The sequence below is a fragment of the Eretmochelys imbricata genome, chromosome 2, assembly GCF_965152235.1.
Source record: "Eretmochelys imbricata isolate rEreImb1 chromosome 2, rEreImb1.hap1, whole genome shotgun sequence".
NCBI classification, from domain to species: domain Eukaryota; kingdom Metazoa; phylum Chordata; order Testudines; family Cheloniidae; genus Eretmochelys; species Eretmochelys imbricata.
This window is the reverse complement of record NC_135573.1, coordinates 40,328,763-40,355,691: the sequence shown is the minus strand read 5'-3', so window position 1 is coordinate 40,355,691 and position 26,929 is coordinate 40,328,763. Positions and strand designations below refer to the sequence as shown.

Genomic DNA, 26,929 nt, shown 5'->3' with positions numbered 1-26,929 from the left:
ATCAACAGGGCTTTGTGCAAGTGCCTGTCCATGCAGGGCTCATTGTAGGACCTGGGCCTTAGACTGTAATAAATCTGATCGCAATGAGTTTCTTCTCTTACACTGAACAAGGAACTTGGGAGAGCTTTGTTCTCCTTAAGAGTTTTCAAATCAGCAGTTCAACATTTCTTTAAAGTGTCAGCTTCCTATTAGAGACAGGACGGACTGACATCAATGTGACACAATCTGATATTTAGGAGGGCTTGGAATTTCTTCACCAAGTTTTCAACCCAAATGACCTAAAGGGTTTGTTATTCAACCAGAAGGACGCCAGTCCTGCAATCTGATCCACTAGGGACCTCAGAAGATAGTAGATGGCATTCCAGGATTAGGATCTAAAAGTTTTAATTCTTAACGGGAAATAAAAAGCACCTACCCCAGCCTCTCCTGTATCTTGCATCCCATTAGTTTATTGCCCTCTTCCCTTTATTTTTACAGTACCAACACCAACTATGGGGATGATGTGTCAAGGTTAAAGCAATAATAATAAAAACAGATTGAGGCCAAATGGCGGGGGGGGGGGGGGGGGAGAGAGAGCGAGCGAGCCTCTGCCAACCCAAAAAAGGGCAAATGTAAAAATAACAAAAAATAAAATTATATGGAAAAGAGAAAGTAAAACAATCAAAAGTGAGTTCACTTAAATAGAAAGGTCTGACCCTGAGCCTTAAAGACAGCTACAAAGGTACTAGCAAACATGCTCACGGAGAATGTTCTGCATATAGGGGGTCTCTGAACTGAGATCAGATGAAACTTACACACGAAAATCAAGGGCAGTCTGGTCAGCTATATTGCCTCACATCTTTTTTCCTTCCTTTTAAGTACATATGAACAAAAGGCATCACTTCCTGCTTGTGAACATGTACAGATGCAAAAAGAAACAGGGCATAATGTTATTTATTGCTGGGTTATGTATTGCATGATGGGGCCGGATGACAGGCCTTGTTTTGTTCCCGATCTTAGCTTTATTTGGGCACAATTCCCTGTTTGTGAAAAAATATGTTTTAAATTATTTTTTGTCAAGGCTCCCAGAGGCCTCTGAGCATGGGCGCCTATAAATAAAAACTTCTTATTGTTACTTATTTTGTCCTTTAGCAGGGAAATAAAAGGCAGAGGGAAACAAATATAGGAAACTAAATGTTAGGAAAGTTTAAAAAAAAAACATTTGTCATTAATGTTTTGCATCTCTAGGATTTTTAAAAAAGCAAACCTCTCTTCTCTGTCCAAATAACTCTGCCACTGTTAGTAACAGTCGCAGTCCCATGCCCAAATAACAGAGGATGGTTCTGCAGTTGGGTTTGCGACCCACTCAGGTAAAAAGCTTACTTACTGCAACAGGAACAGTTCAGTTAAACCAAAACTTTAGGATGGTAGGTGCAGAAGGAGCTCAAAACCCAAGTATGACACATCTCAGTGAAAGCTAAAAGGAAGCTGAGATCTCAAGACATTGAATCCTACGACCAAATCTGTCACAAGTGTAGTCATGTGGAATGTACATAATTTGTATAATACAGGAAAGCTCGTACAGGTTACAGGAGAACTGAAAAAATACTATCTGAACATTCTTGGCACCAGTGTGATGAGATAGGCAGGGAGTGGCAAGATGATGTTTGATGGTGCTACAATTTTATACTCAGGAAGAAGAATGCATGAAAGAGGTGTAGGAATAATGCTGCATAGCAGCACAACAAAGACCCTGGTGGCTTGACAGCCAGTGACAGACAGAACAACAACAGCCAGGCTGCAAACAAGACACATCAAGTATACAATAATCCAAGTCTGTGCGCAGCAGGGAACAGTGGAAAAGGTACACGCCGCAAGCAGGTGCAGAAAGTATTTAATGACCTGTCTAGACATGACATCAAGTTGATGATAGACAACTTCAGTGCACAAACTCTACTGGCTGGGAAGGAGTCACAGGCACAGCAGCAGAAGGCATCTGAATTGATAATGGCAAAGCCTCATGAATCTCTGTGGCACAAACACCATAAATGTAGGAAAAAATATCTTCTGGCACCAGAGAATTCACAAGCTCACATGGAGATCATCAGACAATGCAACTGTCAACCAGAGAGATCACGTGTGTATATCTAAGGTCTGGTCTACACTGGGGGGAGAGGGGAGATATCGATCTAAGTTACGCAACTTCAGCTAAATCGACGTACTTAGATCTACTTACTGCAGTAAGTCGATGGCTGACACTCTCCTATCGACTCCGCCTGCACCTATTGCCCTTGTGGAGTACTGGAGTCAACGGGAGAGCGCTCCGCGGTCGATTTATAGCGTCTAGACTAGATGCGATAAATCGACACCCACTGGATCAATTGCTGCCCGTCGATCCAGCAGGCAATGTAGACAAGCCCTAAGAGATGGGCATCTTCTTTGAGGAATGTCAGAGTCAGCACAGGAGCAAATGTTGGCGCAGATCATTATCTTTTAGTAGCCACGTTACAACTTAAACTCAAAAAGATCACAAAGATGGACAAAAAGAGTGTTACAGCAATAGAGAAGTTCAAGGACAAAGAAACACAGATCAGATTCCAGACTGCAATGTTTTACAGGACCAGGCTGATGAAAGTCTGGAGGAGAGATGTTCAAATTGGAAGCAAGATGGTAGTCGAGTCTGTCTCCAAAGAGAGCAGAAGAAGGATCCATGGATTATATATGAAACATGGGCAATGACTGATGAGTGGAAAGCTCTGAAGACCAAAAAGGAACAGTGCAAGACACAGGAAGAACTCTTAGAGGCGGATGAAAGATACAGAGAAAAAGGAAAAGAAATAAAGAAGAGATGTAGGCATGATAGAAATGCCTGGTTCAGGAGAAGGCTGCAGAGGCAGAAGCAGCAGCACACAGGTGGAACGTCAAGTAGCTCTATAGAACAGTGAAAGAGCTCTCAGGAAGAACCAGACCACTACAGGTGATGCCCATCAGAGACTCTCATGGACAGATTGAAAATGCATGAAGAGCAACCCAGATGATGGAAAGAACATTTCCACTTCATATTAAACTGTCCAGGGCTGTTGATCACACACAGATTTGAGAGAAATGCCAATCCTAATTTAGAAATAGAAGAGGAGCCAATGACACCCAATGAAATTAAAGCAGACATCAAAGACCTCAAACAGGGGAAAGCTCCTGGGGTTGACAGCTTCTGACTTAGAAGCTAATAAAACTCTAACGAAATATGGGTGATAGAACAAGAAGCGCCAGAAGACTGGAAAGATAGTATCATTGTTCTGCAGTTTCTCGAACTGGAATTAATTTGCAAACTTGAAACCATCAAATTAGGCCTGAATTAAGACGGGGAGTGGCTGGGTCACTACAAAAAGTAATTTTCCCTCTATTGATACTCATACCTTCTTGTCAATTGTTGGGAATGGGCCACGTCCACCCTGATTGAATTGGCCTCGTTAGCACTGAACCCCCACTTGGTAAGGCAACTCCCGTCTTTTCATGTGCTGTATATTTATACCTACCTACTGTATTTTTCACTCCATGCATCTGACAAAGTGGATTATAGCCCACAGAAGCTTATGCCCAAATAAATTTGTTAGTCTCTAAGATGCCACAAGGACTCCTCGTTGTTTTTGCTAATACAGACTAACATAGCTACCCCTCTGAAACCTATCTCCTAGTCGAGTCCTCTCTGCTGTTGGAGAGGATGTCTCACATGGCTGAGGAGCATGCACTTTCTCAGTATGATGCTCAACCAAATACCATACCTGAAGGTACAGCGGTCATAGATTGCATCCTGTCATTGCATTGGGTCAGTAGATTGGGAAATATTGGGACAGTAATTGGTGGGTGAGACAACATGCACAGGCAGATTGGGGACCAGAACGGTCTGGGCCAGAACGGGAAGATCAAGGTGACTGTCACCCTGTCCTGCTGGATCTTGTGTAACACTCATGGCAGAAGCTTCAGTGGAGGGAACGCGATAAGCTAGGGCGCCTCTGGAACTATACTTGGCACACTTATTGTTGGCCAGGGAAGTGAATAGATCTCTGGTTGGGGTGCCTCATCATCTGAAAATGTCGTGTAGCACTGTATCATGAAGTTCCCACTTGTCGTCGATTGCAAAGTGTCTGTGAGAACATTCTGTGTCCCCAAAAGGTAGGCTGCTGATAGGGTGATCCGATTTCTGATACACCAGTTCCAGAGGTGGACTGCTTCTGCACAAAGGAAGGCCAACCTTGCTCCCCCTTGCTTATTGATGTAGAAGGCCATCGTAGTGTTGTCTGACATTATCAGGATGTGTTGAGAGCAGATGAATGGAAGAAAGGACTCGCCTTCCTTACTGCCTGTAATTTAAGGACATTGATGTGCATTCTGGACTCTTTAAGATGTCCACATTCCTTATGATGCCCCAATCTAGTAAGGGCATGTCATTAATGATGGTCTTGTCCGACGAGGAGGGGGAAAGGGACCCCCCCATGCATACATGATGAGGATTTGTCCACCACAGCAGGGAGGACAGTACCTTCGCAGGAACCATCAACATGAGGCTCATGGAATGATGGCTTGGGGAGTAAACCAACTGTAGCCACGCTTGAAGGCAGTGAAGGTGGAGTCATGTGGCCAAGTAGCGACAGACATGTCTTGACCATTACCTGAGGGTTGCTGGCGATGTGAACTATGATATTGTTCATGGACTGGAACCTGTCTGTGGGAAAGTTCACCCAAGTAGTGACAGAATTCAAGGTTACCCTGATGAAGTCCAAAGATCGCGCAGCGGTAAGAACAGATTTTTTTTTTTTATGTTTACGCTGACTCATAGTAAGGAAAGGAGACAGAGCATCATAGAGGTTGATATATAGGCTTCTTGGTGAGATTTGGCAGGAAGGAGCCAGTCCTGCAGGTGCGGGAAAATGAGGTGTTCATGATGCCCGACACGAGCTGCTACTAATGAAAATACCTTGGTAAAAGCTCTGGGGGCGGTAGCTATCCCAAAGGGTAGTACTCTGTATCGGAAATGGTCAAAGGCCACCATAAACCTGTGAAATTGTCTACGGGCAGGATAAATATCAATGTGAAAGTAAGCATCCTTCATATTGAGAGCCGCGAACTACGTGCCCTTTCCTAAAGATGGAATTATCGCTGCCAACCTGACCACACAAAATTTGAGCTTGCAAATAATGTGGAAGAGGTGATGGAGGTCAAGGATTAGTGTCCACCAGCCCTTCTTCTTGGGAATGAGGAAGTAGATTGAATAAAAGCTTGTCCCCTAATAATGTTCTATTGCTCCTCACTGCAGTAAAGAATGCACCTCTTGAGTGAGAATACTGTTGTGAGAGTGGTCCCTGCAGGGAGATGGGGAGGTTTTTTTTGGAGGAGATAGTGCTGCGATTGTATAGTGAGGGTGGACGACATTCAACACCCACTTGTCTGCTGTTATCACACTGCAGGTGTCAAAAAAAAAAAAAAAAAAAAAAAGAGTGCTAGACAACCCCTGCATGGAGTATTGGGTCAGGAGGTGTTGGGCTTAGTGATTCATGGCTCTCAAGCTTGTGTCAAAAATACCACTGGGTCAGGGGCTGAGACTGGAATATTGAGGCCAGTGAAGAGAATAGATGGAAGTGGGACTTTTGAGACGTCTGCTCTTTACACAGTGGTTCATTGCATCTCTGATAGTAGAAGTGTCATGTCCTATATCTCGATGAAGTGGATTGGTGATGGAACTTCCTCTTAGGGGCAGGTGTGTATATACTCAGCGATCAAAGGGTAGCCCCAGAGTCCCTCAGGGTGTGTTGGACTCATCTATTTTCTGAATAAAGAGGTGAAATTCATCGAAGAGGAGGTCCAGGATGGTATTCCAGTCCTCCCTGGGGAACCCTGAGGCATGGAGCCAGGACTGCCTTTGCATCACACTAGTGGTTGTGGCAGCTCTAGAGGAAGTATTGGCCGCATTGATTGCAGCTGCATGGAAACTTTAAAAAAACCCCACCATAATAGAGTTAAATGTATACTGCAAATTAAAAACATAGTAAGAGGACCAAAAAAGTGCCACCAGGACTAAACAACAAAGCAAAAGAAGCAGTCAGAGGCAAAAAGGCATCCTTTAAAAATAGGAAGTTAATTCCTACTGAGGAAAATATAATGGAGCATAAACTCTGGCAAGTCTACTGTAAAAGTATCATTAGGCAGACCAAAAAAGAATTTGAAGAGCAACTAGCCAAAGATTCAAGAACTAATAGCAATTTTTTTTCAAGTACATCAGAAGCAGGAAGCCGGCTGAACAACCAGTGGGGCCCCTGGACAATAGAAGTGCTAAAGGAGCACTCAAGAAAGAAAATGCCAATGCGGAGAAATAAAATGAAGTCTTTGCATCAGTCTTCACTGCAGAGAATGTGAGGGAGATTCCCACACCTGAACCATTCTTTTTAGGTGACAAATCTGAGGAACTGTCCCAGATTCAGGTGTCATAAGAGGAAGTTTTGGAACAAATTGATAAATTAAACAGTAACTAGTCACCAGCACCAGAAGGTATTCACCCAAGAGTTCTGAATGAACTCAAAAATGAAATTACAGAACTGTGGTATGTAACCTGTCACTTAAATCAGCCTCTATACCAGATGATAAAGAATAGCTAATATGACACCAATTTTTAAAAAAGGTTCCAGGGGCGATCACAGCAATTACAGGCCAGTTAGCCTAACTTCAGTACCAGGCAAATCAGTTGAAACTATAGTAAAGAACAGAATTATCAGACATACAGATGAAGATGATTTGTTGGGGAAGAGTCGACTTGGTTTTTGTAAAGGGAAATCATTCCTAACCTATCTATTCAAATTCTTTGACAGGGTCAACAAATAAGTGGACCAGGTGATCCAGTGGATATAAAGTACATAGACTTTCAGAAAGCCTTTGACAAGATCCCTCACCAAAGGCTCTTAGCAAAGTAAGCAGTCATGGAATAAGTGGAAAGGTCCTCTCGTGGATTGGTAACTGGTTAAAAGATAGGAAACAAAGAGTAGGAATAAATGGTCAGTTTTCAGAATGGAGAGATGTAAATAGTGGTGTCCCCCAGAGGTCTGTAGTAGGACCACTACTGTTCAACATATTCATAAATGATATGGAAAAACAGGTAAACAGAGAGGTGGCAAAATTTGCAGATGATACAAAATTACTCAAGATAGTGAAGTCCAAAAGACTGAGAAGAGTTACAAAGGGATCTCACAAAACTGGATGTCTGGGCAACAAAATGGTAGATGGAATTCTATGTTGATAAATGGAAAGTAATGCACATTGGAAAATATTATTCCAACTATACATACAAAATGATGGGGTCTAAATTTGCTGTTACCACTCAAGAAAGAGATCTTGGAGGTCTATAAAATCTTGACTGATGTGGAGAAAGTGAATAAGGAAATGTTATTTATTCCTTCACATAATACAAGAACTAGGGGTCACACAATGAAATTAATAGACAGCAAGGTTTAAAACAAAAGGAAGTACTTCTTCACACAACACACAGTCAACCTGTGGCACTCTTTGCCAAGGGACGTTGTGAAGGACAAAACTATAACAGAGATCAAAAAAGAACTAGATAAGTTCATCGAGAACAGCTATTAGCCAGGATGGGCAGGGATGCAACATCACGTTCTGAGTGTCCCTAGCCTCTGTTCACCAGAAGCTGGGAGTGGATGACTTGATGATTGCCTGTTCTGTTCTTTCCCTCTGAAGCACCTGGCATTGGCCACTGTAGGAAGACAGGACACTGGGCTAGATGAACCATTGGTCTGACCCTGTATGGCCGTTCTTATATAGATTAGAGGGTGGTTCTGGCTACTGACTTCCCTTACTCATTTCCTGACAGAGGAAAGTCCTGTCGTGGGAGGCTGTTGGCGAATTTGTCAAACTTGGCATACTTCAGGAAATCATATTTAGCCAACTGCTTGATAATTAGCTATCCTGAAATGAAGTCTGGAGGACCAGTAGATCTAAGCGTTTACAATCCTTGTCTGTGGGAGTAGATCTGAGACATTGTTGCCTGGACCTTTCTGAAGTGGCCAGAAACACTACCAAGTTGGGAACTGGGTGAGAGAACAGGAATTCTGAATTCTTAGCCAGCACATAATAATGCCTCTCCACTCCTTTGGGGGTCGGGGTACAGGTGGCAGGGGAGTGCCACACGGTCCTAGCCAACTCCAGTATGGCCTCTGTGAGGGGGCTTTGAATACGATGCTGTGTTCTTTGGGACAACGCACTTCCTATAGCAGACATGATACTGGCAAGATGTCACCAAGTGAGGGCGTGCTGGCGAACTAAGCTAATTCCCAGGAGAGCCAGCAGGAGGTGTCACAGCGGTGAGTCAAACCCTGACACAGCCTCATTGACCAGGTGGGCTATTCTCATTAAGTCCAGAGGCATGGAAGATGTCCACGCACTTGTGTTAGGAGTCCTGAATCTTCTCTAGTGGCATCTGAAGTTCCCCAATGACTCTGCCGGTCCAGGAATTGCCGAAGTCATCGGGGGGGGAGAGGGGATACTGAGGTCACCACTTCGTCAGGTGATGGCAATGGTAATGTGGCTGGTTTCAAAGGAATTTCCAGAATTGGAGTGTAGTACTACTATTCCTCTATTGGACCTGGGGGCAAATTTGATGATTCCTTTGAAGAAGAGGCAGGTGGCACCTCCCTGGTGTATCGAATAGATTTTGAAGGGGCATGCTAGTCCCAGGGTCCCCAATAGGCCAGCAGCTGATCATAAGGGTCCCCAAGGTATGGGGTACAAGTGTCTCAGAGTCAGGTGAAGTCGCAGTTGATTCCAGGGCTGTGTGGGTTTCCTGGGAAATGAGTAAGGACAGTACAGGAGAAGCAGTTCCTCTGAGAGTTCTGAATCTCTTGAGGAGGAAAAGCCTGACTCAGTTTCCAATGGCAGTACCGCTGGTACCACTGGAGAGGTCTGAGTTGTGAATGGGAGAGGAAAAGGGGGCCCATAAGCTCCGTCCCATAGGCAGGTTTCTCAGAGGAGATGTGAGTTCTACAGAAACAGAGGGTCCCAAAGGAGCAGGGGATTCTGGATTCAGGAAAGCAAAAATGTCCTGTGGTGTGGCTATGGATCTAGACCTTCCAGGTGTAAGGGAGACTTTTTCTGTTCAGGCCAGCAAAGATGATGGTATCTGGCTGTGGTCAGTCTTTACCGGCACTAGAGGGACCCAGGTCTTATGAGGAGCTGGGGGTGGTGATACCAACAGAGCACTGTCTGGAGCCAGCAGAGACCCATGTTTCTGTGCTTTCTTATCAAGGCCTATGGAACTTAGGACATACTAAGTCCTCATGGACTGAGCTGGTGGATTTGCTTGCAAGCACATCTGATTTCTTTGATGTGAAGTGGACATAGAGGAAGACTTAATCCCATGCTTATGAGAATGCTTCCCAACTAGGCCCCGCTGTGGTGTCTGTGGATTCTCTGGCACCAGAGTCAGACTTTGCAGCGGGTGGCTCACTCCTTGCTGATTCAGGCTGATGTACAGGTGGGGTTCCCCGGCCTGGGTCCATTTGGGATCTCATGGCCGTCTCCATGAAATACTTACAGAAGCAAAGTGACAGGCTTCAGAGTAGCAGCCGTGTTAGTCTGTATCCACAAAAAGAAAATGAGTACTTGTGGCACCTTAGCGACTAACACATTTATTTGAGCATAAGCTTTTTGTGAGCTACAGCTGATTTCATCGGATGCATGCGATGAAGTGAGCTGTAGCTCATAGAAGCAAAGTGCCTACCCTTCTTAGGTAAGATTGGAGGAAGGGTTGGCAACTACTGCACTGAGCTGCAATGTGAGCTTCTCCCAGGGAATAGAGGTTGTGTTGATAGTTGTTGCGAACCAAGAAGGATCATGGGCAGGAGACGCAGAGTTTGAAGCGTGGAGTTCTGGACAAAGTACAGTACCCGCATGGGGTACTGGGTTGTGGGGGGAATACCCCGTAGCCTAATCTAATTCTAAAAGGTACTAAAACTATTAAAACGATTACATCTATACAAGTTAATAAGAACTATTAAAAGAACTATGAACTATTTATAACTGAATTAATATTGTTTTTCAGAATGACATCATAGCTGAGGATCCTAAAGTTTCCAACCATGTGATGGTGAGAAGGAACTGAAAAGGTGATTGACCCACCCTGCCTTTATCACCTCAGACAGAAGCACAAGGCGAGCCAGGGCACATACTTGGACACTACTTTCAAATTCTCTCACTCCAGGCACATGCGTAACCCAAAGTGGAATACAATAGGGACCATCACTCAGAGAAAAGGGCTCCTTGTGCCCTTTCCCTCCCTTACAAATGCACACAGGGGCTGGACACAATTTGACGCCAACTCTGTATATTCCAGTCGTGCCTATTCTCTTTTTCATGTATAATTTCTTTCCTAGAAAACCCTTGAACAGCCCCTCATAAAGCCCCATTAGACTTTTATTTCTCACTTTTTTTAATGGAAGTCTGTTGTATATTAATTATGGCATCCCGCAGAAACCTCTGAACATCATTTACATTCTTAAGGCTCCCTCCAGTCCACATTTCTTTCCAAGAGAGTGAAAGTTGCAGAGGATCTGCATTCTTCCCAAACAACACAGCTGACCCTATTCCTAGTAAGAAGCTCCTCTTTGAAAGTAGCTAAGTAATCTCCTTATTGGCACTGAGCAGTCTCCCAAGTCTTACCTTTCTCTGGATGGGCTGAGGTAGCGGTAAGAGTCACAGACAAAGTGACACAGGAATAACACTGCACTGCAGTTAGCCAGGGCAGGGGACCATGAAGTCCAGAGCTGCTGCTTGTTGGCTAGCGATCCCAAAACAAAGCTGTCACCCAAGGAGAAGAAGAATAATCATATTGTCCCAGAGATTCTATTCCCCCCTTTGCCCTTTAAAAGCTAGTGATCAGAGGCTCAGGAAGAACACAGAAGCCTAAAAAAAGACTGTTGAAGAAGAGGAAGCTACCAGTAGAGTTAAGAATCCTTCTTGCCAACTGAAAGGTAAGCTTAGGCCATCACAGCTTGCTACTGGGATTACTTAATAACTAGGATTGCAGTAACTGTTGCAGGCTGCATGTCTCCAACAGTAGAGAAAGGATTTGAGCATGGATTAGGAATTGCAGCACATATGAGATTTATATAAACTCTCATTCCCCAAATAACTCCACAATTCCCAGCACAGATCTTGGGTGGTGTTTTTGGCTTTGCACACCACGCTGACCTGTCCTTTTGGCAGGCTGATCATCTGCATGCATGGATTTCTGAGTCTTAAAAGGTTTGGAAGGCCGCATATCAATCTTTTCTTGAAAAGAATCCTTACTTTGTAACATTTCTATCCACAAGAATTTACTCAGGATTTTCCTTTGCTCCCTTAAATTTGCTTTTTTTTATTATCTGGTACCTTTATACTTATTACTACTCTGTTCCAAAACATGTTAAATTTAATTAGTTCAGGACTGCTTGCACTAAGCCTCCCTATTATTCTCATAGTTTATAAAGCAAATACTGTTTCATCATCAAAACAAATTAAAACATGTACTAAATGTTTTATGGGGTTAATCCTCTTACCGAAACTCATCACTCATCAATAGGATTGTTTATTATCTTACATTTGAAGAGAAAAATAATCTCCAGTCTACTATAGGCTACACCACAAATAAATAAAATGTAATCCTGCCTTGAATTTCAAACCAAGCTTGCATAAGTCACAACAGAAGTTTTTCCAATATACATCCAACTTCACATTTAATATAAAACACTCTACGCTCTTTCAATTGTTCATTTGTTATCTTATCATTCCTTTCAGTTCACCAGACTCTCGCTTTATTTTTTAGACTTAACACAAGGTTTTTGCCCACTATAAATGATTCCTTGCATTCTGCCACAGTAGAATCCAAACCTTAGAAGTGTGGAATTCCACCTGCAAGGTGCTGAGCAACTTCAACTGCTAGCGAAGTCATTTAATATATGTCTGAAGATACTGGAAGGTAAAAGTGCTCAGCACCTCACAGATTCACGTACTTATGGATGGTTTCGGATACTCTACTCAGGTTGAATTGTATCTTATTAAACAAGTAGTCCCTCTACAGATGTTCTTGTGGAGTGAAGGTGATACACAACATGAGTAAGGGTATCAGAATGTGTCATGAAGTCACTGTTTAACAAGTGCAGATTACAAAGATTGTATCATATTTTATAATTTTGCTCTCTTAAAAAAAAACTACTAATTTTTCAGTTTTTCTACTCTTTTAGGGGGCGGTCCAAAGCCCTTTGAAGTCAACTGGGGAATCTGTCTGTCAATGAAAGATGACAATACTTAAATAAAATACGCTAATTGGCCCCAATATTTTCTGGATGTACAACACGAAAAAAAGCCTGCCCCAATCCTGTAACTGGATCTGTGCAGATAGACTGCAGCACCCATATAAAGTCCCTTTGAAGTCAATGGGCCCATACACAGGCACAGAGAATTCTTCTGCATGGATCCAATTTGAGGATCAAGATCTTATTAATTAGCTTTGGCTCATAATTACTACATTTCAGTTTAATTTAAAGAAATTCATCCAAACAAACATGGGACATGAGAGAAAAAACAAGATACAGTTTATAAGGACTACATAAAAGCAGTATATACAGGTGTTTAAATATTGATACCATAATGCTGTACACCCTTGTGCAATATGGAAAAATAATTCTTAATCAAAAGAAGAAATAAATAATTAACATACTTTTCATGGTCCCATCTTCTTCTTCTTCTTCATCATCATCATCGCTATTTATCACCATAGTCCCTAAGTCTGATTCTAACATGGTACTGTTATGTTCAATCATTGTCTGGGCACTTTCACTCATTGTGCTTGTGGCCCTCATTGTGCCAGCACTCTCTGAATTAGTTTTCACCATGGTGTGAGAGTCCAGCTCGTCTTCTTCCTGCAAACAAATATTTATTAGGAATTATTTGCAGCAAAACATTTAAATGAACAAGTCAAAAGTTATTCGTTTAGGTGCCTTATTTTATTAATTTTGCAACTTCCGCTGACTTTTTTTCAATTACCTTTAATTTTTGTAGACCTCTGCCATGTTTAAATTGAGAAACTATAAAATATTGTTGTTTTCAAACAAGTGTCGTGTCTACTAAGTTGGCCTTGCAATAGACCTCAAACAGGTATGTTGATTATCCTCCCCTAAATTCCAAGTCCAATGTTGTGTATAGTGTGTGACAGGATTAAGTTAAGTTTGAGAGTTAGAGGGTCCTTGAGAACTGTTTAAAGAGTCCACCTCAAAAAAAGAAGGGCCAACTTGGCTTATTTGTATGTATTTTTTAACCGCTTCTCATGATAAAAGGGCAAGAAGAAAACATGTTGATACTTTGTAGAAATATATCTGCTGAGCAGATGCTTCAACACTGTAGAAAAGAACTAATTCCAGCAAGGGCTACAATAGCATTTTCAATCAATGGCAGTAATGTGCCAGGAATGTAAAACAGGGAACTGATGATAATCCAGTTTATGAATCATAAAATCCATATGGAATACAAATATTTGAAAACACTATTAGGAAATCCTACTCCTTTTCTGAAGTCAGATTTAGAATATGTGAACATCACAGCAATTTAAAGGATAACATGGTGTACTGTGCATTAAGTTCCATTACATTGGTAAAATCTACTATCCAAAGAAAATCTAAGAAGTCAAATATGCTTCTTGTTGATTATTCAGAAAAATACCTGTTAATGCAAAGACTCTAATTTCAAGCATTTCTTTTTAAATGCTAATACTATCCTTTGATTTTCAGTCCTCCTTGGGGAAAATATAAATCAGTCAAATATGCCTATTTTGCCTATGTCATGGCATAACCTAATTTGAGTTCAGGAATAGTCACCACAGAACAATCCCGAATGAGGGAGCCAAATAGCATTAATTAGAGCTATACAAGTCAACACAAGGGACTGTCCTGCGAACATGTTTTTTCCTGAGAAGAGAAAAATATTATTTGTTAGGCACAGATAATGGGTATGGTGCTGCATATGACAAAGTAAAACAAAGTTAAGTTTTCAAAAAAAGAAATTGTATTTATAAATGGAAGAAGAAAACAAATAATATTCTGCCCACAGAACTACGTTCTGTGTTTGTACAGTGTCTCGCTCAATAGAGTACTGAGCCACATCTTTATGGACCAGCCCCTTTATCCTTTATGACTGCCACCATGTTAACTTTCCTCCCAGCTATGATAGCAGAATATAGGCAATCGTGTTACATTCTAACACTTATCTAGTAAAAGGCTAGCATGGGCTGACAGAGAGAGTTTTTGTTAGCGATCCTATCACCCTGTCATCTGAAGATGTACTCTAAAGTAAGCAAATCTCCAGTTTCAGAAGTTCATCTCATTCCAATTCTGAGCCTCCTGCTAACATTGCAATGTGTTGCAGCCATAGTACGAACCCATATAATTGTGATTTAGACATAAATTCTAGTGTAAATGTAAAGAAAACAAATATTTCTTGAGGACAAAAAAAATTCTAAAACTTTGGTTTTTTAAATAAAAGTACTTCACTTGTTTTCTTTTTAAAAATTTTCTTAAGTGTAACCTACATTCCATAATAGCATCTTTATTCCTCTGCCTTCAACAATTTGCGGTATTCCCAAATATACGGAAAATTTACAGCAACAGCATTAGACAGAACGTGCCAGTATACGGATAAGAATATTTTAATAGTGTTCCTCCTGGTGGTAAAAATAAGAAGCTAAAGTTAACTCCCACTGAAATAATTTTGTCTACAGGTTACCTAAAGATTTTTTCCTTCTCAACTAAGCCCTGGTCTACACTACGGGGTTAGGTTGAATTTAGCCGCATAAGGTGGCCTTTAAAATGAATGCGTCTACACAACCAACCCTGTTCCGTCGACCTAAAGGGCTCTTAAAATCGACTTCTGTACTCCTCCCCGGTGAGGGGAGGAGCGCTAAAATCAACCTTGCTGGGTCAAATTTGGGGCAGTGCAGACACAATTAGACGGTATTGGCCGCTCCAATGTGACCACTCTGGACAGCACTTTGAACTCCGATGCACTAGCCAAGTACACAGGAAAAGCCCTGGGAAATTTTGAATTTCATTTCGTGTTTGGTCAGCGTGGCAAGCTCAGCAGCACAGGTAACCATGCAGTCCCCCCAGAATCACAAACGAGCTCCAGCATAGACCGAAAGGGAGACACTGGATCTGGTTGCTGTATGGGGAGAAGAATCTGTGCAGGCCAAACTCCGATCAAAAAGAAGAAATGCTAATATATATATACCAAAATCGCACAGGGCATGGTGGAGAGAGGCTACAACAGGGACACACAGCAGTGCCGCGTGAAAGTTAAGGAGCTCAGGCAAGCCTACCAAAAGACAAAGGAGGCAAACGGTCGCTCCGGATCAGAGCCCCATACATGCCACTTCTATGATGAGCTACATGGCATTCTAGGGGGGACCCTACCACTACCCCACCACTGTACATGGACACCTGCAAGGGGGAAGTCTCACGCAACAGGGAGGAGGATTTTGTGGAGGAGGAGGAGAATGTGCAGGAGGCAAGCGGTGAATCCATTCTCCTTTTCATCACCCTGGAGCCAATACCCTCCCAAAGCGGGATCCCCGACCCTGAAGCCGGAGAAGGCAGCTCTGGCGAGTGCACATTTGTAACTACAGTACGGGGTTTAAAAGCAATAGTGTTTAATGTTTGATTTGCCCTGAAGAATTGGGATGCATTTGCGGCCAGTACAGCTACTGGAAAAGTCTGTTAACATGTCTGGGGATGGAGCCCTCCTCGAGGTACTCTGAAAGCCTTTGCAGAAGGTTTCTGGGGAGGCCTGCCTTATTTTGTCCTCAACGGTAGGACACTTTACGACGCCAAGCCAGTAGCAAGTAGTCTGGAATCATTGCAGCACAAAGCATGGCAGCAAATGGTCCTGGGTTTTGGTCGCATTCAAGCAACACTCGGTCTTTATCTTTCTGTGTTAGCCTCAGGAGAGTGATATCATTCATGGTCACCTGGTTGAAACAGGGAAATTTTTGTAAGAGAACAATAAAAAGACCCCATTCATGCTGGGTTGTTTGTGCTTGGCTAACACGTTTTCTGAGCTTATGCAGTCCTCCCGCACTGATAGCGCACAGCTTAATGCATGGAGGCATTCAGTGGCAGAGGCCAGGAAAGCATTAAGTGAGTGTGAAAAGCAGAGGCAGGAGGCGATGTTGAGGCTAATGGGGGAGCAAACGGACATGATGAAGTGTCTGTTGGAGCCGCAGGAAAGCCAACAAGAGCACAGTCCCCCCACTGCATCCATTGTATAATCACCTGCCCTCCTCCCCAAGTTCCATATCCTCCTCACCCAGATGCCCAAGAATGCGGGGGTGGGAGGGGGAGAGGCTCCAGGAACCCAGCCACTCCACTCCAGAGGACAGCCCAAGCAACGGAAGGCTGTCATTCAAACAGTGTGGATTTGTAGTGTGGCTACAATAAGCAGTGTAGCCTTGTCCTTCCTTCCTCCCGCACCCCACCCCACCCAGGCTACCTTGCCAGTTATCTCACTTTTTTTCTTAAATTAATAAAGAAAGAATGCATTGTTTCAAAACAATAGTTACTTTATTTCCTTTGCCAGCTGTGATCGAAGGAGGGAGGGTGCTTGGTTTACAGGGAATTAAAATCAACAAAGGGGGCAGGTTTGCAGCAAGGAGAAACACACACAACTGTCACACCATAGCCTGGCCAGTCATGAAACTGGTTTTCAAAGCCTCTCTGATGCACAGCATGCTTAGCTGTGCTCTTCTAATCACCTGGTGTCTGGCTGCTCAAAATCAGCCACCAAGCGATTTGCCTCAACCTCCCATCCCGCCATAAACGTCTCCCCCTTACTCTCACAGATATTATGGAGTGCACAGCAAGCAGCAATGACAATGGGAATGTCGGTTGCGCTGAGGTTTAACCTAGTCAGCAAACAGCACCAGCGAGCTTTTAAACATCCAAAGGCACATTCTACCACCATTCTGCACTTGTTCAGCCTATAGTTGAACTGCTCCTACTGTCCAGGCTGCCTATGTACGGCTTCATGAGCTATGAGAGCAAGGGGTAGGCTGGGTCCCCAAGGATAACTATTGGCATTTCAACATCCCCAACAGTTATTTTCTGGTCTGGGAAGTAAGTCCCTTCTTGCAACTGCTCGAACAGCCTGGAGTTCCTAAAGATGTGAGCGTCATGCACCTTTCCCGGCCATCCCACGTTGATGTCAGTGAAACGTCCGATGTGATCCACCAGTGCTTGCAGCACCATTGAGAAGTAACCCTTGCAGTTTATATACTGGTTGGCAAGGTGGTCCGGTGCCAAGATAGGGATATGCATTCCGTCTATCGCCCCACCACAGTTAGGGAACCCCATTGCAGCAAAGCCATCCACTATGATCTGCACATTTCCCATAGTCACTACCCTTGATACCAGAATGTCAGTGATTGCACTGGCTACTTGGACCACAGCAGTCCCCACAGTAGATTTGCCCACTCCAAATTGATCCAGTAGCAGTCAGGCGTTGCAAGCTTCCAGAGGGCTATCACCACTCGCTTCTCAACTGTCAGGGCAGCTCTTATCTTCGTATTCCTGCACTTCAGGGTGGGAGAAAGCAACTCAAAGTTCAAGGAAAGTGGCCTTGGCATGCGAAAGTTTCGCAGCCACTGTGAATCATCCCATACCTGCAACTCTATGTGGTCCCACCAGTTTCTGCTTGTTTCCCGGGCCCAGAATCGGCGTTTCACTGTATCAACCAGTCCCACTGCCGCCATAATGTCCCAATTGCCACAGCCCGTGCTTTCAGGAATGTCTGTGTCCATGTCCGCATCACATTCGTCCTCGTGCTGGCGTCTCTTAGCCAGGTTCTGCACATACTCCAAGATAATGCGCGAGGTGTTTACAATGCTCACAACAGCAACAGTGAGCTGAGCGGGCTCCATGCTTGCTGTGGCATGGCGTCTGCACAGGTAACCCAGGAAAAAAGGTGCAAAATGATTGTCTGCCATTAGTCTCCCCTCCTTCGGTGAGAGGAACGACATGTACCCAAAACCACCCTCAACAATGTTTTTGCCCCATCAGGCATTGGGAGCTTAACCCAGAATTCCAACAGGCCGTGGAGACTGCGGGAACTGTGGGATAGCTACCCACAGTGCACTGCTCCATAAGTTGATGGTAGCCACGGTATTGAGGACACACTCAACTGACTTAATGTGCTTAGTGTGGACATACACAATTGACTGTATAAAATCGACCCAATTTCGTAATGCAGACATACCCTAAGTTACTTAGAATGTATGCTCTTTGGGTCAGGAACTGTCTTTTTGTTCTGTGTTTGTACAGCGCCTAGCACAATGGGGTGCTGCTTCTTGATGGGTCCTTAGACATTATTGCAATACATATAAAGAAGGAAAAAGAAAAGCTTATCTATGTAGAATGTAGATAAATTAACTACATTGTTCATTAAGGTAATGTACATTCTGGGTGAGCCCAAAGTAGCCAGATTCACTATTCCCTCTTCACTCTTTTTGATCCAAATTTACACCATGAGTGTAGATGTAGTGCTATTTATTCTTGTAAATGTTGCAAACAAGATTTTCCTCTCGTATCCAGATTAGCCTCTGCAGTTAAGGTGAGGCTTATTAATTTGCCAGAGCAATATTAATAGCAGTACCTAATATTTGAACCTTTAAACCTTATATAACTGGAAACAGTCTAATCAGTGTAAAACATCCAAACATATATATACATATATTAATCACGTTTATTACGACAGTGCCTAAGGACCGATGAAAAATGGGGTCCCTCTGTGCAAGGCTGTATAAACACCGAGTAACAGACTGTCCCTGCCCTGAAGAGCTTACAGTCTAAGCAGACAAGACAGACACAGGGTGGGAGAAGAAGTATAACTCACATGCAGAGGGAACGATGTGATGGCAGCAAATGTCATCTTGGTTCTACAGTATATTTATTTGATGGATTTAGTCAGGAGTTGATAAGCTAAATGGAAAGAAAAATGAATGGAGATGAGACACCAAAGGGAAGGGGGAGTGAAGGGAACAGGGTAGAGAAGAGGTTAAGAGGTCCAGGTGTGGTGAAGCTCTGGTGAACAGATTGTGAGGGAAGGAGATGGTTGGAAAAAACAGCCAATCAGCACATGGCGGAGAAAGTCCTGTCAAAACCATAGGAAGTTCCCTGAATGTCCAAAGGGCCCCAGCTTTGGCTGCTTCTGCAGCTGCTCTTACTGGCTGAAGAATCTGTTTTAAACTTTGTTTAAAACTTTATTTTAACATTTTTAATTTAAAAAATTATTATGCTGGAACAACTGAGTAACATCGACAATAAGCCTGGCAACAGGAAATAAAGTCATTAATTTCCATGTCACCAGTTCAAATGGGAAATATTGACTGAAAGTCATTACCATCTTACAGAGGTTTACCGGGTGGTTGCTACCTAATACCTAGCACAGCATAAAAGCCTCACTACCACTAATTGTCAGTCTCTGAAGGAACCAAGGATTGAATGACCAAGAAGATTTAACAACCATTTTGCCCTGAAAAGCGCTTTCTCCAAGTCAGAGTTGATGCAGGGTTCTCCAGGACAGTGGTATGAAATTTCTACTGCTGCTGCCCGTAGTGTTTAAAAAAACCTATTTTGAGGATTAAACCAGGTCATCAGTTTCCAGGGTTGTCATTCCAGCTGTTTTCACAGATATTGAAGATGTAAGTAATAGCTTAGTAGACCTAAGGTGCTCTGAATAAGCCACTTAAATCTACTGGATGTTTTTATAAAGTTATATCAGGACATGTTTACACAACAGATGGAAATAATTTCTGAGTATTGGTTACAATCTATAATTAACTCTTCATGAACATTTCGGGGGAACTTTGGCTCTACTATTTAAAAATATGAAGTGACAAAATATGACAAATTTAAAATAGCAAGGATGGTAAGTGTTAAGGATGACACTTCATCCTCAGACCTTTCCTCGTGAACAGATAACAATAGAGAAAGGATGGAGTAAAATAACAGTCGAATAAGGAATAGCAGATTACTACTTTTTTATAGATGAATGTAACCGACTCTTAAGTTTGTACTTGGTTGTATTTGGGGTAAATAAAATAAAGCTTTTACGCATGAAAGGTGGCCACAGGGACCTGCTTATCAGGACAGGTAACCCAAAGTGACAACAATGAAAAGCATGTGCAAGACTTCACAAACTACACAGTTGCAGAAAAGATATTACAAGGCTCTGCAAGTCCTTGCAAAATGTTAAAACATTCTCAAAGAGGAGATAATGTTGTAACTCATACAGTATGCAAGATCAAGTATGACTGAGTTTAAGAATTGTAGAATTAATTAGAGCTTCCCTTTTTACAAATTTTGTAAACAGACAACAGAAAGTCAAGGGATTAAGATTGCTATTGACTTGTAGAAATGCAATAAAACAAACAGCTTGCCTCTAAAATTCCTTAACTATACACTTTGTATATTAAAATAAAAAACACTAGATGGCACCAAAGACAGCTAACTAGACTTCAGTACATTAAGTGAAGATTTACATGCTGACAAAATTTAATATCCTATAAAATAATTTCATTTACTATTAACACCTCATCATCACCTTGGAAAAATGTGGTTGTAGACTCAGCTATCTTTTGGAAAAAGCACTGTAGTAGCTTCATAAAACACATAATATACTTTGGGAAAGTATGAGGATCTGAAAAAGTTCCATAACATCTATAAAGCTTGATTCAGCAGACCACTTAACCGTGTGCTTAATTTTAAGCACAGGCTTAAATCTACTCCTAAACAATCAAAAGCGGAAGTTACCTTGTGGTAATTGAAGGTTCTTCAAGATGTGTGGTCCCTATCTGCAGTCCACACTGTGAGTGTGTGAATGCCCTCCATGCGCCTGGAGTCAGTGTCTGTTGGTCCACGTGTGCGCCCTTGCCTTCTTCATGCTTCCAACTGAAGGCATAAAGGGACAGAGCTGACCGACCATCTCCCCAGTTCCCTCTCTATCCCAAATCCAGTAAAGAGCTGAAGCAGAGGGGGAGGAGGGTGGGTAGTGGAATACACACAGAGACCACAAAAGAACCTCCAGTTCCCACAAGGTAAGTAACTTCCTCTTGTTTGAGCGCTGGTACCTGTGTGTATTTCACTGTGGGTGACTGAGAAGCAGTACTCAAGTACGAGCAGGATGTGAGGATGCAGATGGCAGAACCGTTTGGAGAACCGCTGTCCCACAGGATGAGTCAGCAGATGAATTCTGCACTAGAGCATAATGTCTCATGAACACGTGGCTGGAACTCCACCTAGTGGCTCTGCTAATATCCAGTAAAGGTACTTCCTGAAGCCATACAACTCTTGCAAAATGAGCCCTCTCCCTAGATGCAATAACTGGCAACAAAGCAGGATACAAACCAAGATCCACCTAGCGATCTTCTCAGAGGATACAGGTTGACTTTGGACTCATTCTGTTATACTGAAAAACAATCTAGGTGATTTTTAATTGGTTTTGTCCTTTGCAGGTAAAAGGAGAGAGCTCATTGTATATCGAGAGAGTGAAATATCTTCTTCTGATGCATGCAGTTTCAGAAAAAATGCAAGTAAGTGGACTGATTGCTTTATGAGAAATGCCGAAACTACTTTGGGGTGAATTTCAGATGTAGTCGTACAGATTTTGTCCTTATGGAATTTAATGTATGGTGGATCTGCCATTAATGCTCCCAGCTCACCCACTATTTTGGTTTAAGGGATGGCCACAAGGAATACAACTTTCATTGATAAGTGAGACATGGAACATGTAACTAATGAGGCTTAGTGAGTGCCAAAAGTACAAGATTTAAGTCCCAATGATCAGTAGTTTCCTTACTGGTGGGAACATTCTGATTAGGCCTTTTAAGAATCTGCTAGTAAATGGGTGAGTAAAAACTGATGGATGGCATGCACGGATTGCTGCCAAGTGGACTTATATAGAACTGAGGGAAAGCCCAGCTGTTGAAAGAAAATAGTCCAAAATGAAGGTAGTATCTGCTGACTCAGGAGATGTATGATTTTGCTGTGCCCAGATGAAACAATGCTTCCACTTTGCTGAGGAGCATTTTCTACTGGAGTCAGCTCTGCTATTATTAAGGATGGTTTGTATGGCTTCAGAGCAGAAACATTCTAATGTTGATGCCCAATCAAAAAACAGGCCATGAGATGAAGCACTTCAGGTTTAGGATTGTCATAAATATAAAGGGAAGGGTAACCACCTTTCTGTATACAGTGCTATAAAATCCCTCCTGGCCAGAGGCAACATCCTGTTACCAGTAAAGGGTTAAGAAGCTCAGCTAACCTGGCTGGCACCTGACCCAAAGGACCAATAAGGGAACAAGATACTTTCAAATATTGGGGGCGGGGGGGTCGAAAGGGTTTTGTTTGTGCTCTTTGTTTACGTGTTTGTTCTCTCTTGGGACTGAGAGAGGCCAGACAGAAATCCATCTTCTCCAACACTTCCTAATCCAAGTCTCCAACATTGCAACCAATATAGGTAAACCAGGCAAGGCAGATTAGTTTATCTTTCTCCTCCATAGCTCTCTTGTGGGCAGCTTCCTCTGCCTCCACCCTGACTTCTTTTTGCCTCCACCTCCAAGTGCCTTAAGGCCATCTATCTATCATGCTCTTTTTGTTTCTCTTCAGCTTCGAATCTGGCCAGCTCTAGTCTATTAGCTACTTCACTGATAGTAATTTTCCTGCTTTCTTGTGCTTAACTCTAGCTATACTGGAGAGTTAGGAAAAAAAAAAAAAAAAAAAAACTTGTGAATTTCCCTGCAGGAGGTTAACTGCCCTCCCTTTAGGTAGAGAAAACTACAGCTCAAAAAGAAAAATCCCTTTGTAAAAAAACTAACACCTCTGTCTCCAGGAAATAGACAGAAAACCCCCTAGCTGCTCTCAGCTTAAAAAAACCCTCTTCCAGTCTCTGCTTTTGGTTCAAAATGATCTCTGGTTCAAAATGATCACACCGCTCTGCCACCATGTCAGGGTTTCTTCCCCACTCTGAACTCTAGGGTACAGATGTGGGGACCCGCATGAAAGACCCCCTAAGCTTATTCTTACCAGCTTAGGTTAAAAACTTCCCCAAGGAACAAACTTTGCCTTGTCCTTGAACAATATGCTGCCACCACCAAGCGTTTTAAACAAAGAACAGGGAAAGAGACCACTTGGAGATGTCTTCCCCCAAAATATCCCCCTAAGCCCTACACTTCCCTACACTTCCTGGGGAAGGCTTGATAATAATCCTCACCAATTTGTACAGGTGAACAAAGACCCAAACCCTTGGCTCTTAAGAACAATGAAAAATCAATCAGGTTCTTAAAAGAAGAATTTTAATTAAAGAAAAAGTAAAAGAATCACCTGTGTAAAATCAGGATGGAAAATACTTCACAGGGTATTCGGATTCAAAACACAGAGGATCCCCCTCTGGGCAAAACCTTAAAGTTACAGGAAACAGGAATAAACCTCCCTCTTAACACAGGGAAAATTCACATAAAACAAAAGATAAACTAATCTGCCTTGCCTGGCTTACCTATACTGGTTACAATATTGGAGACTTGGATTAGGGTGGGTTGGAGAAGATGGATTTCTGTCTGGCCACTCTCAGTCCGAAGAGAGAACAAACACAAAAAAAGAGCACAAACAAAACCCTCCCCTCCCTCCCCCCGCAAGATTTGAAAGTATCTTGTTCAATTATTGGTCCTTTGGGTCAGGTGCCAGCCAGCTTAGCTGAGCTTCTTAACCCTTTACTGGTAACAGGATGTTGCCTCTGGCCAGGAGGGACTTTATAGCACTGTATACAGAAAGGTGGTTACCCTTCCCTTTATATTTATGACAAGGATGCTTGATGCTTTTCTCGGGGGTATTTTCTAGGCTGGAGTTTCCTTGCCTCACGGGTATGGCTAGCCGTAACATGTGCCTTTCTGAGATAGTGCAAATAGCACTGGTGACCAAGAAGAAAAGAGGGTAAGAGACAATTTTGAAGGCTGGAGACCTGGGCACAGTCCAATACCCATAACGGTGAATGGGGGGTTATCCCCAAGGTGGGGGAATCTATCTAATTGGAAAACTCTGCTGAAAGGCAACCATAAAGAACTATATACAAACGGCATTAAGGCAAACTTTGAAATATTTACAGATTAGAGAAATCAAAGGAAAGGTCCAGATACTGGAGGTTCTGATCCAGGCCATGCAGTGGCAAAAAGGAAATGGAGAGACATTTGGGCCATTCCAGCCCTTTATGCCTTCTGTTGGAAGCACAAGGAAGGCAAAGGCACACACGTGGACCAACAGACACTGCTTGCAAGAAACCTCCAAGTCTAGGAGCATGGAGCACATGTGCACACCCACAGTGGAATACACGTAGAAACCAGCACTCGAAGAACAACATATATATTATCCACAATCTCTATGCAGTTTTTAACTCCATGTGCACATGGTCTTGATTATATACTTACAGCAATGACCATCTGCCCAAACTTAACACTATATGTAAACTACCCCATATATCAAACTGACCCATGACATAACCCAACAGCTTAGGACATGAAGTATGTACATGTACACTATACCCCACAGATGGCTGCATTTCAGTGGTCGGTGATGTGATCTTACAGCATGACATGAAGGGGAAATGAGTCCAGGAGATCTGGCTGTACTTTAAAGAATCCTTACTGAGGTTGCAAGAACAAACCATCCCCATGTGTAGAAAGAATAGTAAATATGGCAGGCGACCAGCTTGGCTTAACAGTGAAATCCTTGTTGATCTTAAACACAAAAAAGAAGCTTACAAGAAGTGCAAGATTGGACAAATGACCAGGGAGGAGTATAAAAATATTGCTCGGGCATGCAGGAGCTAAATCAGGAAGGCAAAATCACACTTGGAGTTGCAGCTAGCAAGGGATGTTAAGAGTAACAAGAAGAGTTTCTTCAGGTATGTTAACGACAAGATGATGATCAAGGAGAGTTTGTTGGCCCTTTACTGAATGAGGGAGGCAACCTAATGACAGAGCATGTGCAAAAAGCTAATGTACTCAATACTTTTTTTGCCTCTGTCTTCACAAACAAGGTCAGCTCCCAGACTACTGCACTGGGCAGCACAGTATGGGGAGGAGGTGACCAGCCCTCTGTGGAGAAAGAAGTGGTTCAGGATGATTTAGAAAAGCTAGACGAGCACAAGTCCATGGGGCCGGATGCGCTGCATCCGAGAGTGCTAAAGGAGTTGGCTGATGTGATTGCAGAACCATTGGCCATTATCTTTGAAAACTCATGACGATCGGGGGAGGTCCCGGATGACTGGAAAAAGGCTAATGTAATGCCCATCTTTAAAAAAGGGAAGAAGGAGGATCCCGGGAACTACAGGTCAGTCAGCCTCACCTCAGTCCCTGGAAAAATCATGGAGCAGGTCCTCAAGGAATCAATTCTGAAGCACTTAGAGGAGAGGAAAGTGATCAGGAACAGTCAGCATGGATTCACTAAGGGCAAGTCATGCCTGACTAACCTAATTGCCTTCTATGACGAGATAACTGGCTCTGTGGATTAGGGGAAAGCAGTGGATGTGTTATTCCTTGACTTTAGCAAAGCTTTTGATATGGTCTCCCACAGTATTCTTGTCAGCAAGTTAAAGAAGTATGGGCTGGATGAATGGACTATAAGGTGGATAGAAAGCTGGCTAGATCGTCAGGCTCAATGAATAGTGATCAATGGCTCCATGTCTAGTTGGCAGCTGGAATCAAGCGGAATGCTCCAAGGGTCGGTCCTGGGGCCAGTTTTGTACAATATCTTCATTAATGATCTGGAGGATGGCGTGGATTGCACCCTCGGCAATTTGCAGATGACACGAAACTGGGAGGCGTGGTAGATACACTGGAAGGTAGGGATAGGATACAGAGGGATCTAGACAAATTAGAGGATTGGGCCAAAAGAAATCTGATGAGGTTCAACAAAGAAAAGTGCAGAGTCCTGCACTTAGGACGGAAGAATCCCATGCACTGCTACAGACTAGGGACCGAGCGGCTAGGCATCAGGCCTGCAGAAAAGGACCTAGGGGTTACAGTGGACGAGAAACTGGATATGAGTCAACACTCTGCCCTTTTTGCCAAGAAAGCGAACGACATTTTGGGCTGTATAAGTAGGAGCATTGCCAGGAGATCGAGGGACAGGATCATTCCCCTCTATTCGGCATTGGTGAGGCCTCATCTAGAGTATCATGTCCAGTTTTGGGCCCCACACTACAAGAAGGATGTGGAAAAACTGGAAAAAGTCCAGCAAAGGGCAATAAAAATTATTAGGGGGCTGGAGCACTTGATTTATGCAGGGGAGACTGAGGGAACTGGGATTATTTAGTCTGCAGAAGAGAAGAATGAGGGGGGATTTGATAGCTGCTTTCAACTACCTGAAAGGGAGTTCCAAAGAGGATGGATCTAGACTGTTCTCAGAGGTACCAGATGACAGAATGAGGAGTAATGGTCTCAAGTTGCAGTGGGGGAGGTTTAGGTTGGATATTAGGAAAAACTTTTTCACTAGGAGGGTGGTGAAGTACTGGAATGGGTTACCTCGGGAGGTGGTGGAATCTCCTTCCTTAGAGGTTTTTAAGGTCAGGCTTGACAAAGCCCTGGCTGGGATGATCTAGTTGGGGATTGGTCCTGCTTTGAGCAGGGAGTTGGACTAGATGACCTCCTGAGGTCCTTTCTAACCCTGATATTCTATGATTTTATGATCTTTATTAAAGCTGTCAATTAATCACAGTTAAATCAAGTGATCAACTCAAAACAAAAATTAACTCGATTTAAAAAATTAATCACAATTAATCACAGTTTTAATCGCACTGTTAAACAATAAAAATACCAATT

The 26,929-nt window shown here is 43.0% G+C and overlaps 1 protein-coding gene across 2 annotated transcripts in view; it reads right to left on the bottom strand.

The window, feature by feature from the left end:
* STK3 (serine/threonine kinase 3) overlaps positions 1 to 26,929 on the bottom strand; it is a 294,832-nt gene that overhangs the window by 125,917 nt on the left and 141,986 nt on the right. For both annotated transcript variants that reach the window (XM_077809950.1, XM_077809951.1), the window contains exon 9: positions 12,737 to 12,938. In XM_077809950.1, coding sequence (XP_077666076.1) covers positions 12,737 to 12,938 — 202 coding nt within the window. The remainder of the gene's footprint in view (positions 1 to 12,736; positions 12,939 to 26,929) is intronic.